The 17318-nt window shown below is 41.8% G+C and overlaps 1 protein-coding gene across 4 annotated transcripts in view; it reads left to right on the top strand.

Annotated features, from left to right (window-relative positions):
- CAPN15 (calpain 15) overlaps window positions 1-16595 on the top strand; it is a 273139-nt gene extending 256544 nt beyond the window's left edge. For 3 of the 4 annotated variants that reach the window (XM_029576448.1, XM_029576449.1, XM_029576450.1), the window contains 3 exons: window positions 5909-6075; window positions 7235-7413; window positions 9382-10244. In XM_029576448.1, coding sequence (XP_029432308.1) covers window positions 5909-6075; window positions 7235-7413; window positions 9382-9559 — 524 coding nt within the window. In that variant the 3' untranslated portion in view covers window positions 9560-10244. Of the gene's footprint in view, window positions 1-5908; window positions 6076-7234; window positions 7414-9381; window positions 10245-15760 lie in introns of those variants that run through there. The other variant, XR_003852592.1, reaches the window with a different exon arrangement.
- Window positions 16596-17318: the final 723 nt, after the last annotated feature.

Here is a 17318-nt window from a genome sequence, read left to right as displayed (position 1 = left end):
TTATGACATTTTCCGTTTTATTCACCATTCCCTTTCTAATAATTCCCAACATTCTGTTTGCTTTTTTGACTGCCGCAGCACACTGAACCGACGATTTCAATGTGTTATCCACTATGATGCCTAGATCTCTTTCTTGGGTAGTTGCACCTAATATGGAACCTAACATTGTGTAATTATAGCATGGGTTATTTTCCCCTATATGCATCACCTTGCACTTATCCACATTAAATTTCATCTGCCATTTGGATGCCCAATTTTCCAGTCTCACAAGGTCTTCCTGCAATTTATCACAATCTGCTTGTGATTTAACTACTCTGAACAATTTTGTATCATCTGCAAATTTGATTACCTCACTCATTGTATTTCTTTCCAGATCATTTATAAATATATTGAAAAGCAAGGGTCCCAATACAGACCAAAAATACGTGCATACTTAAGTAGCAAATATGCAAATACATGTTACTTGCATTTGTTTATGTTATTTTTCCATGTGGAACCCTCTTTGAAAATTTACTCGTAATGCTCTGACTATGATAACCCCATTGAGAAGCAAATAAGACCCCCCTGGTATACAGAGCAGCTACGAGAATTTAAGAGAAAATGGAGACAGCTTGCGCGTAGGTGGAAAAAAAATTAAGTAATCTAGAAGACAAAATGAACTGTTGCCAGCATTTAAATCTGTACAATGCTGGGATTATGGTCAAAAAGTTGTTTTTTTTATTTTTTAATCTAATGTGCTATTGCAGTCTATAAACAGACCTAGAGAGCTTTTTAACGTGGATAAGGGGTTTGATCATTAAAGCCCAATCTGAGACTATGCAGATAACCTTACTGTTGGACAATGAATGCTTTTCTAATATTTTGTTGATACAATTGTGAAGATCAGATCTGAGTTAAAAGTGTAAGTGTTCCAGCATTCACATTTTGGTAATGTTAATGGTGAAGATTCCTTGACTGGCTTGATTATGCAAGACTCGGTGAGGAACCAATGTTTTACATCTTTCACTGAATTATCCAGACTAGAAACTGAATAAGCAATCTCCTAAGTAAGATCAACATACTGTAAGTTTGATCCTTCTCCTGCTTGGATAATAAAACAGGCAAGTTCCAATGTATCTGGATTTGTGCAAAAACTCATTAGTACTTCACTTTTAATAGGTTAAATCCCCGACTTATTGAAGAAAATTCTAGTGAAGTCAGTTGGGGAAAAAAATACCCTACCAGCCAGCTGTAGACAGGTTTCAAGCATCCTTTTCCTGGTTTAAATCTTTTAAAAAGCTGTGTATACCCAATTAAGCCAATTTTTGGATGATAAGAGAATATTGGAAAAAATGCAATCTGGGTTTCACTGTTATGGCATACAAATATTCACTAGTGGCTTATTTTGGCCTCCTTCATATTTGGGAAAAAAGGCTTGGATTCAGCATTAGTCTTTTTGGAGCTATCATCAGCCTTTGATACATTTGATCCTGGATTCTTCCATGTGGCCTGGAAGAAGGCATTGATACATGCCTTCTTCCAGGCCACATGGACCCCATGTATCACCACTTCCTCATCTAGGCTTGTGCTGGCGGAAAGAATATGATGCCATCGCCATGCCGCTCCCCCAGAATTGTGGTGCTCTAAGTGTCCATCTAATCTACTTAGTGCTTCCACTGGCTCTGAGTCCAGATAAACTTATGTGCTTACGGGGACAGTAAGCTTGTAAGTTTACCTGCCTATTAAGCAGGCAATTTTGTAAAAGGCCAAACTGTTTTACCCGTGGAAATGCCTTTGAAAATTGTTCTCTGTGTATAAAAGAAAAAATTATAAAGTACAGAAAAAGAGACAATTCTAGGGTTCTGGTGGTGATCAGTATTGTTTCTGGTCTTTCTCTCTCCTGCCATCTACTGGCTCTGCAGGAAATATTGCACAGCCAAGAAAAGAATCTTCTTAATGGGACAAGGAAGAATCTTGCACCCTAGACCTTGCCATCTCAGGGAGATCCCAAGACCTGATTAACTTCTCTAATGTTCCATGATCTTATTTAAAAGTACCTTAATTTCCCTGGTACACAGTAACATAGAAATAAAGATTAATAAAAAACATAATTCTCTGTGCAGGTTACCCTAAGGATAAGGAGGCCTTTTGCAAGCTGTAAAAGCAGGTGATGGCCAGACCTTCCTCTCCCAACTTTATTCATTCCTTCTTGCCATTGCAGAGGCACCTACAGAGGGCTGCCCTGGCTATAGAAGCACAAGAGTAGACTGACCCTTCTCTATCGCCATCATGTGTGAACTTGATAAAACTTTGTTTAAGTATTATAATAGCCAAACAATATGTTAACTATAAGATATGCCCAGATGGATCCCTTGAATGCATCATTGCACTAGCTAGTTGTAACTGCCACTCTGTGCAGATTACCCCCATGCAGAGATGTCTCACCAAAAGTTACCATTTCCAGCCTCTCACCACTAGGAAATATCTGTATTTACCCCACTCCTTTTAAATTCTTTACCATTCTTGGCTGCACCACCTCTTCTAGGAGGCACTCAAGGCATCCACCACCTTTTCCATGAATAAAATATTTCCGGACATTTCCCTGACCATTTGTTTTCCCTATTATACCAAATCTATGGGAACACAACCTCCATCCACAAATAGGCATGAATTAGCCCACTAGTGGGCCGATAAAGTACAGTGCGCTCCGTTGGAGCGCACTGTTAATTCGCCATTGGACACGCATTTTCCCTTACCCCTTATTTAGTAAGGGGCCGAAAACGCGCGTCCAACCCGCCAAACCTAATAGCACTCTCAACATGCAAATGCATGTTGATGGCCCTATTAGTTATTCCCACGCGATTCAGAAAGGAAAATGTGCAGCCAAGCCGCACATTTTGCTTTCAGAAATTAGCGCCTACCCAAAGGTAGGCGCTAGTTTCTTCGGGCACCAGGAAAGTGCACAGAAAAGCAGTAAAAACTGCTTTTCTGTGCACTCTCCGACTTAATATCATGGAGATATTAAGTCAGAGGTCCTGAAGGGTAAAAAAAAGTAATAAATAAATAAATAAATACATACATTTGAAGTCGGCCCGCGGCTGTCGGGTCGAAAACCGGACGCTCAATTTTGCCGGTGTCCGTTTTCCGAGTCTGAGGCTGTCAGCGGGCTCGAGAACTGACGCCGGCAAAATTGAGCGTCGGCTATCAAACCCGCTGACAGCCGCCGCTCCGGGCGAAAAGGAGGCGCTAGGGACGCGCTAGTGTCCCTAGCGCCTCCTTTTGCCTGGTTCTACCGCCGGGCCTCATTTAAATACTGAATCGTGCGCACAGGCAACTTTACTGAATCGGCCCGTATGTATGAGTGACATCTGATGGGGCAGACACAGACCCAGCTTTCAGGGCTCAATAAAACCTTTTAATGAGCATATGTGGGAGCTACTGCATGGACATGTCCCAGACCCTCTTAAATTTTTTTTTTCAACTTTTGGCCATGTGCCTCATTGCTTTTTTGTTTTCTTGCTACTACCTGAGCAGCTCCTCAAATATAACTTTTCAGTTTTTAGCCTTTTTATTTTTATTAAGATGAGCATGAAATCCATGGTCAAGAAGCTCATATCTGTTGGGCACGGGATGTGTGTTATGGATACACATATCATCTATCGCTGTTTGAGCTCAGACCCTGACTCTAACTGTTACAGCAGTGGTGGGATGTTCCTTAGGGCACAGCAGCACCATTTATTTATTTATTTATTTATTTATTTAACACTTTTTTATACCGACCTTCATAGTAAAACCATATCGGATCGGTTTACAAAGAACAAGGGGATAACTAAGACCATAACTGAGGAAAATAACAATAGAGGTGAATAAGGCAAAGTTACAATTAACAAGGAGTAAAAAACTTGGAAGCTTATCGCTGGAAGAAAGAACAGATAAGAAAAAAAAACATGTAGGAAGTGATTGCAACATAGTACAATAGTGCAATACAGATTATTGTATATCGTACAATAACAATGTGGGTTAAAGCTAAAGATGATTAAAACTGGAGGTGCCAAGGTCCACCGTTATGAAGGAGCCAAGGTCCGTCGTTTGAAGGATAGAGGACCATGCCTGGAAGATGGAGGTCCTAAGGAATGTACCATGCGTAAGATCCCCAAGCCTTTGCGTGGGACTGAACAGCACAGTAGTTCCTCATCTGGGAGTGAGGCATCATCAGGCGCTTGATGCAATGAGTTAAGGCAGGAATCCTCATCTCGATCTCATTTGCTCAGGAAAGTTTCTCTCGCTCCCTATCCCGTGGCACTGGTTCCAAGATCTGCCTCAGATCAGGGGTTGAGAGTGGCACAGAAGTGTATGACACCAGGCAAGACACCAAGAAGAGCACTCAAATGACATAAGGGTCCCCTAGGGGCTTGCTTCCTCAGAGGCAATGAAAAAGTCACCATCAACATGTTTAGCTGGAGCAAGCACCTCTTTGCCACTAGAATGGGAGATAGCTTAATTGGCACAGGAACCTTCATCATTTAAGAGACAGAAGATTCCCATAGCACTGAGTCATTTATTTTTCCTAGATCAAGGCACCAGCTTTGTTTTCAGCGTGGAGCTCTCAATGTAAAGCAGTCATCCCAGTTGGCACGGCATGCCAAGATGCCATCAGTTGGAGTGGAGAACTTCAGTGCATAAACCCAGGAGTCTCACTGCTGAGGTTAGGGCATAGCAGGAAGCAAATTGGTGTCACCCATGGACCTGTGAGCCATTCAAAGGAAAGTGTAAACAACATGTCATTGCTTCAGCAGATACAGCAGCCATGGCACAGAGTTCCTCTATGGTTGTACAGACTGCCCTTAGTGATGATGAACCACTCTGGGTTTCTGAAGACGAAGAGAATTCCCCAGACTGTGGGGGGGCCCAGTTGTCAAGGCTAGTGAAGAGTGTATTTGCCTCCTTAGGCCCTAGAGACCAGAGAGGAAAATTGGAACCTCTCCTGTCCAAGATGGAGGAATTTTTCCCACATAATAAGGCCGCCTAAGCTCCCACACCAGTGTGCACCTCCCCATAAGCACTTCCGGTGTTAGGAGTAAGTCCTTACCTTGAGGTGCTGGATTTGACTAATGTAGGAGAATTCCTTCATGAGTTTAAAATGGATGAAGCAGACTCTCGCCATTCTGAATTCTTAAGATAATTTTTCCCTATAAAAACAAAGGTCTCCTCTTCAGTTGCCCTTATCAAGGTCCTGGCTTAATGTTCCCTTGTGGTCAGGAGAGTAGGAAGATTCTATAGAAATTCCTACAAATCCCCTACTTAATTTGCCTCAGCATAGAGTTCTATTGATGGAGCTTGGTATCTCTCAGTGACTGCATTTTGTTTTCATTCATGCTGTCTCTGTACCCATTGACTGATGATTGCCACTGCAGTATACTACCAGGAAGAGCTGTGCTATCATGATTAGAGTTTTAACCTTAATGTCTGGAGAAATTGAGACCTAAATTTGAAGTTTTCCACTACCACTGACCATGTGACTTTGCTAGAGTATACTTATTATTGGCTATTAAAACATTGCTTGTTGGCAACTTTCCCACAATGTAGTCACCACGACTGAGCTTCCACATCAGAGCTGGATACAAAGTTGTAGTGTTTCTAAAGTATTAAACTATAGCACATGTTTGATCCTGATTCAATTAAAGGCACTGTGTAAATCCAAATTATACTGGCTGCAGCTACTGTAAACAAGTCTCTGTTAACATATGGTTTTGTTGTCTCTTTTTAACAAGCTAAGTCTCCTTATAGTAATGTTTAATGAAATAGTTTACTCTATTAATAGCATGCCCTTGGCTTGAAAGGCAAAGTAAAGTAGCAGGTTTTGAGGTCTGTATGTGCTTTTCCTGTTGAAATAATTTTGCTGTGTGTTGGTTTTCGGTTCTCTTCCCAGTTTCCAGTCCCACCAGCAGCAGTGGCCGCTCAAACATTGATTTCTCTGGTTACATCCTGGCCATCTACAGCTCACGGCTGGTCATGGTCGAGCAGTTCGAAGCACAACCTATGACACTGGCCGATGCTATCATACTCCTGACAGAGGACAAGGGGGAACGGCATGAGGTAAGGAGTTGGTTGGAGTTACTGCAGCTCCAATTTGTACACCAGGGTTGTAATCTCCCAGGCATTCTGTAGGCTCCTCCCAGGCCCGGATTTAAGCATAGGCAAATGCCTTCAGTACCAAATTTTTATAGGCACCAGAGCATCACCATTGCTGCCTATATCTAAATCCTGTGTCTGCTGCCACTTCTACTTTCTTGCAGCACCAGCTCCGATGCAGCAACACAAACCAGGAAAATAAATCAACACAGGGCCTTCCATAGCCTTTCATGCTGATGAACACCTTGGTGCCCTGCCCCTCACATGGATTTCCCTGGTAAGCTTCACCCGAGAGGAGGGGGCCGAGCGCTGCAGGATCATCTGTGTGAAAGAGTAAGGGAGGCTGATTTATCTTCTTGGACTGTGCTGCTGCCATTGGAGTCAACATGACAGCTTAAAGGTGGGAGGGTGCCCAAGAAGAGGCTTTGGGCGGGAGGGATCATACCCCCTCCCCCCATTGTCTATGGTTGTACACTGGCTTAATCCAGCCTTGGCAGCTCCCACCCCTCTCCATGAAATAGCTGAGAGATTCCTAGCACCTTTATCTAGCAGGGTCCTGCTGCTTTCTTTACCTGTGTTACACTTCATAGGGTAGCCAGAGCTTGAACTCCCTGCAAAATGTAAAGGCCATTTTGTGCCACCCTTGGCCTAGTCCTTTTGACATAAGGATCTGCGTTATAGCTAATCTCATTCTATGCCTTTTTTGGTTAAGGATCAGAGGCTTGGCTTTCTTTGTGAGATCAGTGTTTAGTGGCATCATCCTTAAATCTTTCTGCCAAAATCCATAAGGAAACAAACTTTTTGGGAGTTTTTCCAGACATTGGCTCTAGAAGTATGAGAAGACTCGGCAGAGGGCTTCAGGTCACACTTTCTGCTTCTTCAATGCCTTGTGTAGGATGGATTATAAATAAAAGAATAATTTTTAAACTTCAGATAGCAAGATTTTAAGGATCAATATTCCTAAATGTTGCCAATTGGGTAATAGTTGTATAAATGGTTAGGTGAATAAGCATAGGGATCCATGAGCTTCAGATTCTGAAGACTGAGAATCATGGGGTGCCAATTTCGGTCATTGACAGTTTGCCTTAGTACATTGATATAATTGTGTTCTCTGGCTTTGTAGGGTCGTGAAGGGATGACCTGCTATTACTTGACTCATGGCTGGGCAGGACTGATTGTGGTAGTAGAAAATCGACATCCAAAATCCTATCTGCATGTCCAGTGTGATTGCACAGACAGCTTCAACGTGGTGTCAACACGAAGCAGTCTGAAGACACAGGACAGTGTGCCACCACTGCACAGGTAAGAGCACCAAGAAAGAGGAGTCAGACCCTGAGCTGATACTCAAGATTAGATAAGAGTGTACAGGCTGCCAGAACCTAGACAGGTGGTTCCCAGCTCAGTACTGAAGGCACATTTAATCAGTTTGCTTGTCAGGAAATCTACAATGAATATACAAGAGAGATTGGCATACATTTGTTCTCTACTTCATGCAAATACCCCATGCATATTGATTGTGGATATCCTGAAAATCAGATCAGTACCACTTCTCTATGCAGTGACAAAGGATTACATGAAAGGGAAGAAGCTACTAGACCCTGGATAATTATACAGGCTTACATAGGGGTAAGATGCCAGATCCAAACTAATTGAAAAACCGCAATTCGAATCCTCCGTGATGGATTATTTATTGAAATCTATAAGGTCACCCATCAATAACATCAGATAAGTCGGGATGTTGAAGGAGCTTATTTTTTAAGCCTTCATTTACATTCTTCTATGCCTACGGGGTTGATTATCAGCATTTAACATCACCATTAATACCCCTTTGGGATTATTATAACTTTGCCGGGATATTCACAATTGTTTGTTTCATAGTTTTTGGAGGAAAATTCTTTTCACCATCATCAACAAGAAAAATTTTTTTAAAACACATTACAAAGGTTTTACTTGGTGTTATCACACTTATCTCAAGAAAATACATTGGACGGAGGGGGTCCGTTTATGATTATAATTATAGTCATATTACCCCTGGTGGGGATCTATGATAATGATATATGAAACGTTCCTCTCTTCGTCTTAAAATTTTTTTTCTTGAAATATTTATTCAAATGCTGTTTAAATTGCTTTACCAGGTTTCGGGATTAGAAGCTTTATAGATTTCAATAAATAATCCATCACGGAGGATTCGAATTGCGGTTTTTCAATTGATGTTTAACAATTCCTCCAAAGTAATTTGGTGCTCATTGTGAGTTTTGAGATCCAAACTAATGACACTAAATTCAGTGAGGCTGAGGCAGGAAACTATTGAAATTAGCACACTAGCCATGTTCTGGTTGAGCACTACTGTGAGGGATTTCACAGTATTAGGATTCTCACTGGGCATGCTATGGGAAAGCTGTTACTACTGGGGATCTGGCTGGGCACTGCCATGAAGAAACTCACACTGCTGGAGCTCGAACTAGATATCATTGTGAGGAAGCTCACACTGCTGGAGCTCTAACTAGATATTATTGTGAGGAAGCTCACACTGCTGGAGCTCTAACTAGATATCATTGTGAGGAAGCTCACACTGCTGGAGCTCTAACTAGATATTATTGTGAGGAAGCTCACACTGCTGGAGCTCTAACTAGATATCATTGTGAGGAAGCTCACACTGCTGGAGCTCGAACTAGATATCATTGTGAGGAAGCTCACACTGCTGGAGCTCGAACTAGATATCATTGTGAGGAAGCTCACACTGCTGGAGCTCGAACTAGATATCATTGTGAGGAAGCTCACACTGCTGGAGCTCGAACTAGATATCATTGTGAGGAAGCTCACACTGCTGGAGCTCGAACTAGATAATATTGTGAGGAAGCTCACTCTGCTGGAGCTCGAACTAGATATCATTGTGAGGAAGCTCACTCTGCTGGAGCTCGAACTAGATATCATTGTGAGGAAGCTCACACTGCTGGAGCTCGAACTAGATATTATTGTGAGGAAGCTCACTCTGCTGGAGCTCTAACTAGATATTATTGTGAGGAAGCTCACACTGCTGGAGTTCTGGCAGGGAACTCTTGTGAAGAAGCCCACACTACCAAGGTTTTGGTTAGGCCCTACTTGGGCTTGCACTGCCAGGGTTTTGGTCTGACACTACTCTGAGGGAAGTATACACTGCCAGTGCCTAAACAACACAAACTAACCCACAGATTAAGGGAAGAGAGGAAAGAGAGGCTGAAAACTGAAAGTGCTTCTGTTGACTGACTCTCCATTGTCTCCTTGTGTCAGGCAGGTGCTGGTGATCCTATCTCAGCTGGAAGGAAATGCAGGCTTCTCCATCACTCACCGCTTGGCTCACCGGAAGGCCAATCAAGCCTTTCTCAATGACTGGATGTCCACAAAAGGGACCCATAACCCTCCTCTTACACCCGAAGTGGCAGGGTTGCATAGCCCTCGGCCCCTATGACAGAAGGACTCTCCCTCCTTTCCCCTCACTTTTTCTTTATTTCATTGCCCTTTTGTCCCTGCTGAGGCTGCACCTCCCTGTAGCAATCCCAGTAGATGCCCCTTGCTCCTGATAGTGAGTGGGTTCTCTCTCAACCTTAGGTTTAAGATGACAGGTGAAGCTGCAGGAAATCATGCCATTTGCATGATATTAAGGGAAGGTGTCATCTTCTCTACCCCTTTTCCAACACTAATTCTCCTCTTAACTTTAACCTATCCTGTTTCATCCACTTGCCCGCTCCCTTTCCATGGACTCGCGCACTTTATCTGGAGAATCAGAAAAGACAGCGGATGTGGATAACTATCAAAGCTTGAATTTGTCAAGATTCTCAGGACATCGATCGGTCATATGGGATTAAGGGCCGACGCTGCTTGAATGGGGCATTAGAGAAAGGCTCACCTCTTTCCCTACAGAGTCACGTTTTCACACTTGTGTCCCGGCAACCAGTTACACAACAAAAAGTGAATCCGCCTTGGACGTGAGTTGGGGCTTGCTCTCTGATGTCCTGGTCTTCAAGAATAATACCTCCAGTGTTCTCTTAACAATTATATTTTGTGTAAGGAATGTGTACATAAGCTCTCAGCACATGCAGCAGAACCAGTTCCACATGGGAAGTATTGGGCTAGCTCTGACTTTCCAACTTCTATCCTAGTGCATTCTGGGCTTTTAGTCCTTGTCTTTCTGTTGGAAGTGAATGAGCTTACGATTCTCTGGGAATACACTGACCTCAGATTTACTGCATTTACTTTTTACATATGTACAAAAAATGGGGGTCTAGGGTTGGGTGTTGAAGTTTTATTGTTTTTTTAAAAATTATTTATGCTTTTATGCAACAGTATTGGGGAAAGGAGATTAGAACTATCACTACCTTCAGAAATTTGCATTGCTATCCCAGAATGCATTAGGATTCGAGTTCGACAGGACCAGCCTAGTGTCTGCCTCCTGAGACTAGGTAAGTTGGGAGCTGTGTCTCTGTCCTGCTGAACCATCAGCATAAGGAGAAAAGGTAAGAACGAAAGTGTCTCCTCCTCGGGCTTCTGTCATGGCTCCCCAGAAACCCCACCTCCAAATGTTACTTGGCTACAGATAGCAGCCTCTTCCAACACTTTGATAACACTCCTGGAAGTCCTATCTTTTAAAGAATGTTTTGTAATAATTTTAATACTTCATGAGGTTCATGCCTCATTCACTGCCGAGTTCAGAAATCTGTCTGTAACGTTGCATCCTACTCAAGGGTATTCTAATGGTTAAACATCAAAATGTTAATCTTTCTTGATCATTCCAACAAGCTACACTATCATTGGATGGGTTGAAGAACTGATTTTTTTTTAATGTAATTTTATTATTATTTTAAAAAATTCTATGATTCTTCCCTGCGAAGGGATAAATGGTCTTAAGGGCAAAAAAATCACTTATCTTCTTTGAGGGTTCTAATACATTTATTGGACTAGCAAGAATTATCGAAGAGTGATGACGTACATGTGCTTTTGAGACCATATAGATCTGAAGAACTCATGTATGACTTCATCAGGATTGACAACTGCCAATAAAAAAGAGAAAAATAAAAGCAAACAAAAATACCATGTCTGGTTTAAAAAAAAAAAAAAGCAGCTCTCCAGTACTGTGTGCTCAGGCTGTACAAGAATGCGCTACACTGAAGTGTACAAAAAGGGGTGAATCTAAGCATAGTAAGTCCAGGTATGCACAGAATGGTGACAATAAAAACATGTTAGTGTGAGAAATAAAAATTAAAGTTTGTCAGTAAAAATCTGAAAAACATAATTGTAAAAGACTGAATAAAAAATATATTTTCATGAATTGGCAACTCTGATCATCATCTTTGGATAATTCTTATGTTGGTTCAATAAAAGGTATTGTATCCTGAATTCGTTTTCTTCACAACTAAAACAGTAACTCAAACAGCCCTTCAAAAGGAACACTGGAGATACCTCTTCGAGGCAGAGTAGAGAATGTGTTCAACTCTATCCTGGAGGCACACCTAACCAGTCTATTTTTCAGGATATTTGTAGATTTATATAAAATGAATGTGCATGAGATAGAATAGCTTAAATTGGAAACCCAGTATATGCAAATCTGTCTCATTCATATTCATTATGGATATCCTAAAAACCTAAATGGTTAGCTGTGCCTCCAGGGCAGGGGTGGGAAACACTAGTGAAGAGGATCCTAATAGATATAAGCAACTGCTTGGGTCAGGTGATTTTTCTGTGGCAGTATCTGAAAGCACCTGCAGCTCAGCTCATAACAGAAGCCATCAGCCGCTGTACAAGTATATTAAGAAGTTGCTGACATGCTTTCTGTCTTGTCAGTATGACTTGCGTTGTTCCAGGCTGATTCACCATATCCCCATATGAGAGTGTGACCCAGCCGTACTGTTCTAACTCCGGTCCCTAACTCCTTGCATTTCTGTGGAAAAATCAGAAAGTCCAAGATCAGGCCCTAGAGAAGCAGGGATGGTGTGAAATCTTCAGGTGTCCTGGAGTTAGACTGGCATGACGACTGTGGCAGGTGATGAATACTACTGCATATAGTTAATTTACATATCTGACTATTTGCTATCTTATTACAGACTTGGCAGTCCCCACTATGGGCGCATACACTGTACACTGTGCATGAAGGTCAGGGAATGTGCTGATTCAGGCAGGAGTTGAATACCCTTCATGACTGAATACTCTGCAACTGGGACCAGTTTTGATTTTGTTGCCAGATGTTTTCTCAGTCCAGAACTTAAAGGAGTACAACAGTTTTTCTAAAAAGGTGACCTTTTACTTTATAGAAGACTGAGAAGAGGAAGGAGGAAGAAGACTAGAGATAGCCTTGTTTGTAAAATAGATTCCTCTGATTCAGCTAATGCTGAGCTCCCCAAACTCATTACACTAATGTTACTATGCAACCCATTTTAGTTAGCACTACTAGGATAGAAGCCATGGGACTTGCTACAGTTCCTCTATCCATTACTGACTGAAACTAAGGTCTAGTGATTTTTTTGTTTTGGCACTACAGTTCTAGCCAGTCACTGCCTGCCAGCTGTTGCAGGAATTTTGGTCCTAACAGCAGCAGCACTCTGAAGCTAAAGAAGAAACTCTGGAGGCACTGGGTCTGCTGGAGATCAGAGAGGAAAGAAGGGAGATGGATCATAGGCACAAGAATTAGTTTTGGATAAATGTTAACAAGTTGCATACAGCACAAAACTGCTGTACTGAAAGTGCTGACCCAGACCCGTATGTGTGTCAATTGGTAGCTTTCATTAGTCAGGTCTGGGAGATGTATACCCTAGGAATCCAGCAGCCATCAGGACAGAAAGGAATGAAACTGAGGCGCCCATAGGTTAGCAAAGGGTCACTGGGGACATTGCGCATAACTTTGCAGCATAGGAGGCCACTGGGGTTTGTTAGGAAATTAATAGTTCTGGCAGGATAGGAAAGGGAGGCTGCCTTAGAGACCTGGGGCCTCAGAAAATTCCTGCCCCAACCCCACTGGTTGTGTTTGGAGAGACACACTTTGTGCAGCAACATGTGCTGCAGGTAAACTAAAGGTGTGCATTTTTTAGTCAGCCAAAGTCGCCCTTGGGATTACTGCTTCTGTCCCCTTCTGTGCCTGCTTTGATCACAGAGCAAGCTTCAGAATTGCCCCTCACCCAAAGGGCCAAATATACTAAGCATTTTTCTCATAGACAAAATGGAAGAAACCTTTAGTGCAGTATCCTATGGCATCTAACCATGGTGGGCTCAAAACACAGCCAAGACAAAATTCCCCTCTTCCTCTCTCCCCCCCCCCCCCCCCCCCCCCCCCCAAATGTACAGTGCCAAAACACAGTGCTACAATCCTCCAAAGAAGAAGAGAACATTTTATAAGAAGTTATGTTTTTGTGCAATGAGAGAATTTTTCCTGGGTGAGTAGCATCAAACTGCCCTCTCTAAACTCTTCCTCACTGAATGTATTGGGGGAGCTGAAGCAGGAATATACAGCTCTGGGATGGGCTGTTCTCTGATTTGGCCCATCTGGGTGTTAGAATATCGTAGTGAAAGCACGGAGCTCGGTGATAAGCTCCATGGGGTAGTGGAGTAATGCAGCTCTATGATAGGCTGAGCAATGTGTTAGGGAGCAGGTGCCCGCAGGATGCGCCAAACCCAGCCTAAATCATGGAGAATTATTTTTTTTTCCAGTTATTTTCTTCCTTTGATGGTACACGGTGCTGAATTTGGAGCTGACCAAGTTAAATTACCTTGGAAATGGGCAAGGAGCACAATGTGGTCATTTCTCTTAACCCATCTTACATGTATTCATAATTGATTTGTAACATGTAACTCAGCCCCTCCAGGCAGCTGTTTCATAATACAGTGCATCACTTACCCCACAGCTTATGTTCCTGAAAGAATATTGCCTCCTTATTCTGTCCTCCTAAGATTTCAGTCCTGACTTGCTGACTCCCATTATTCTCGGTCCTTGGCCTGCTCTGGGTCTCCCATTATTCTAGTCTCACATCATTTTCTATCCCTGTCACCCTGCTCACCAGCAGAATCCTTAGGGGATCAGAGTTTAAAAATAAAAAGGAGCAGAGCAAATTTTTTTACATGAAATTGAGTTTAGCAACATTATTAATTTTTTTTTTTTTTTTTTAAACAGTTGAAGATTTTGAATTCTAGTTTTTATGCTTTGCACTAATCTGATTAAGATGTCTGGGAAATCATTCTTTATTCTGGCTTTTGTGCTATCATACTGCTGCCACAGTACAGGCGTCCCTATAGCCTGCATTTCACCAGCGCTGTGATTTCAATTTTTTAATCCTCTCTGTTCCTAGCTCACTGTTACCTTTGTTGTGACGAAAAGGGTTAGGGCAGTCCATAGGTCCCATCGTAAAGTGCAAGCTTTGCTTTGCAAAGAAAATAAACTTTTTGCAGGGGGGACCTGAGTTGTGTAGCAGTTCCAGGCCTTTTGTTGTTTGTTTTTCTTTCAGGGAGTTATAGTTGGTTACAATGTGAAATAATGTATTTTGTCATTAATGCTCTCTTTTTAAAGTTTGCATCCAAGCTGCCCTGCGAAGGAGGGGAAAGGGGTCTGTTTCTTTTTATTGGGTGTCACTTTGGGGGAAAGTTTCTTTGAATTGAAGGCTACTACCGTATAACCTCCCCATATACCCTGATCTTGTAAGTAGTGATCTGTGGTGGTTGAACCATTGTCCAAACCAGCACAAACTGTCAAAAGGTGTGTGTTTTGCTGCCAAATAGCTCCAGGCACTTTGGTTCAATTTAATGCTAAATCAATAAGGGGAAGTAACATATATGTGATTTTATTTAAATCATTTCCCTTTCTGGGCACATAAAATGCAACCAAACAGTGAGCACCTTTGGCTACAGCAGCTTTCTGATTGGTTGCCAATTCATTTCAAACTGTGATGGGCGATAGCAGAAGATCCTGCCTGTTGGCAAGCTCTTGTGGTTTTTCTTCCCCTTTTTTCATATTAAAAGGCAGGGTACAATTTAGCACTATTGGTCTGGCAGAATCTGTTCCACTGAAACCCTCTGCCAAGAGCACAGGCAGCTGCTATGTTAACATGTAAAGAAAATGTCTTTATTTCCTAAATCATCTATAACACAATGCTGTTGTCAGTCTGTTTTCAAATTGTTTCTGTTTTCATGTTTTTATTCTCCTCTTAACACCAAGCTGTAAATATTTTTAATCTTGTATATATTGTTCAGCTAATAAAACATAGGATATTTTATGAATTGTAAAGCAAATTATAATCCCTGTATGATACAAATTCTCCATGACTGGTTTTCAAACTCAGGTTCTAATGGACCAAATAAACTTTTGTTTTTTAATTAAGTTCTCAGTTTTAATTTTCTTTGTTTTATTTCCATCTAGATGTGAAGCAGCATTTACTAGGAATAGTTTTTTATAATTGGCAATGAAATCATTATAATTATTTTTTCATGCTGACTTTTAAAATTGAATTTCTAAGGTAAAATAAGTGCTTTAAATGTTTGAAAGCTTCTCCTGCTTAGCTTCGCCCACCAAAGTAAATCAGTGGTATTGCTGTGCTGCTTGTCATCAAAGCCCCCATGCCAGCATCACACTGACTTTATTTCATTGCCCTTTTGTCCCTGCTGAGGCTGCACCTCCCTGTAGCAATCCCAGTAGATGCCCCTTGCTCCTGATAGTGAGTGGGTTCTCTCTCAACCTTAGGTTTAAGATGACAGGTGAAGCTGCAGGAAATCATGCCATTTGCATGATATTAAGGGAAGGTGTCATCTTCTCTACCCCTTTTCCAACACTAATTCTCCTCTTAACTTTAACCTATCCTGTTTCATCCACTTGCCCGCTCCCTTTCCATGGACTCGCGCACTTTATCTGGAGAATCAGAAAAGACAGCGGATGTGGATAACTATCAAAGCTTGAATTTGTCAAGATTCTCAGGACATCGATCGGTCATATGGGATTAAGGGCCGACGCTGCTTGAATGGGGCATTAGAGAAAGGCTCACCTCTTTCCCTACAGAGTCACGTTTTCACACTTGTGTCCCGGCAACCAGTTACACAACAAAAAGTGAATCCGCCTTGGACGTGAGTTGGGGCTTGCTCTCTGATGTCCTGGTCTTCAAGAATAATACCTCCAGTGTTCTCTTAACAATTATATTTTTGTGTAAGGAATGTGTACATAAGCTCTCAGCACATGCAGCAGAACCAGTTCCACATGGGAAGTATTGGGCTAGCTCTGACTTTCCAACTTCTATCCTAGTGCATTCTGGGCTTTTTAGTCCTTGTCTTTCTGTTGGAAGTGAATGAGCTTACGATTCTCTGGGAATACACTGACCTCAGATTTACTGCATTTACTTTTTACATATGTACAAAAAATGGGGGTCTAGGGTTGGGGGTTGAAGTTTTATTGTTTTTTTAAAAATTATTTATGCTTTTATGCAACAGTATTGGGGAAAGGAGATTAGAACTATCACTACCTTCAGAAATTTGCATTGCTATCCCAGAATACATTAGGATTCGAGTTCGACAGGACCAGCCTAGTGTCTGCCTCCTGAGACTAGGTAAGTTGGGAGCTGTGTCTCTGTCCTGCTGAACCATCAGCATAAGGAGAAAAGGTAAGAACGAAAGTGTCTCCTCCTCGGGCTTCTGTCATGGCTCCCCAGAAACCCCACCTCCAAATGTTACTTGGCTACAGATAGCAGCCTCTTCCAACACTTTGATAACACTCCTGGAAGTCCTATCTTTTAAAAGAATGTTTTGTAATAATTTTAATACTTCATGAGGTTCATGCCTCATTCACTGCCGAGTTCAGAAATCTGTCTGTAACGTTGCATCCTACTCAAGGGTATTCTAATGGTTAAAATGTTAATCTTTCTTGATCATTCCAACAAGCTACACTATCATTGGATGGGTTGAAGAACTGATTTTTTTTTAATGTAATTTTATTATTATTTTAAAAAATTCTATGATTCTTCCCTGCGAAGGGATAAATGGTCTTAAGGGCAAAAAAATCACTTATCTTCTTTGAGGGTTCTAATACATTTATTGGACTTGGGATTACTGCTTCTGTCCCCTTCTGTGCCTGCTTTGATCACAGAGCAAGCTTCAGAATTGCCCCTCACCCAAAGGGCCAAATATACTAAGCATTTTTCTCATAGACAAAATGGAAGAAACCTTTAGTGCAGTATCCTATGGCATCTAACCATGGTGGGCTCAAAACA

Source organism: Rhinatrema bivittatum, chromosome 14 (assembly GCF_901001135.1).
Source record: "Rhinatrema bivittatum chromosome 14, aRhiBiv1.1, whole genome shotgun sequence".
Taxonomy (NCBI): domain Eukaryota; kingdom Metazoa; phylum Chordata; class Amphibia; order Gymnophiona; family Rhinatrematidae; genus Rhinatrema; species Rhinatrema bivittatum.
Note: the sequence above shows the minus strand (reverse complement) of the source record. Positions and strands in the feature narration are given on the sequence as shown.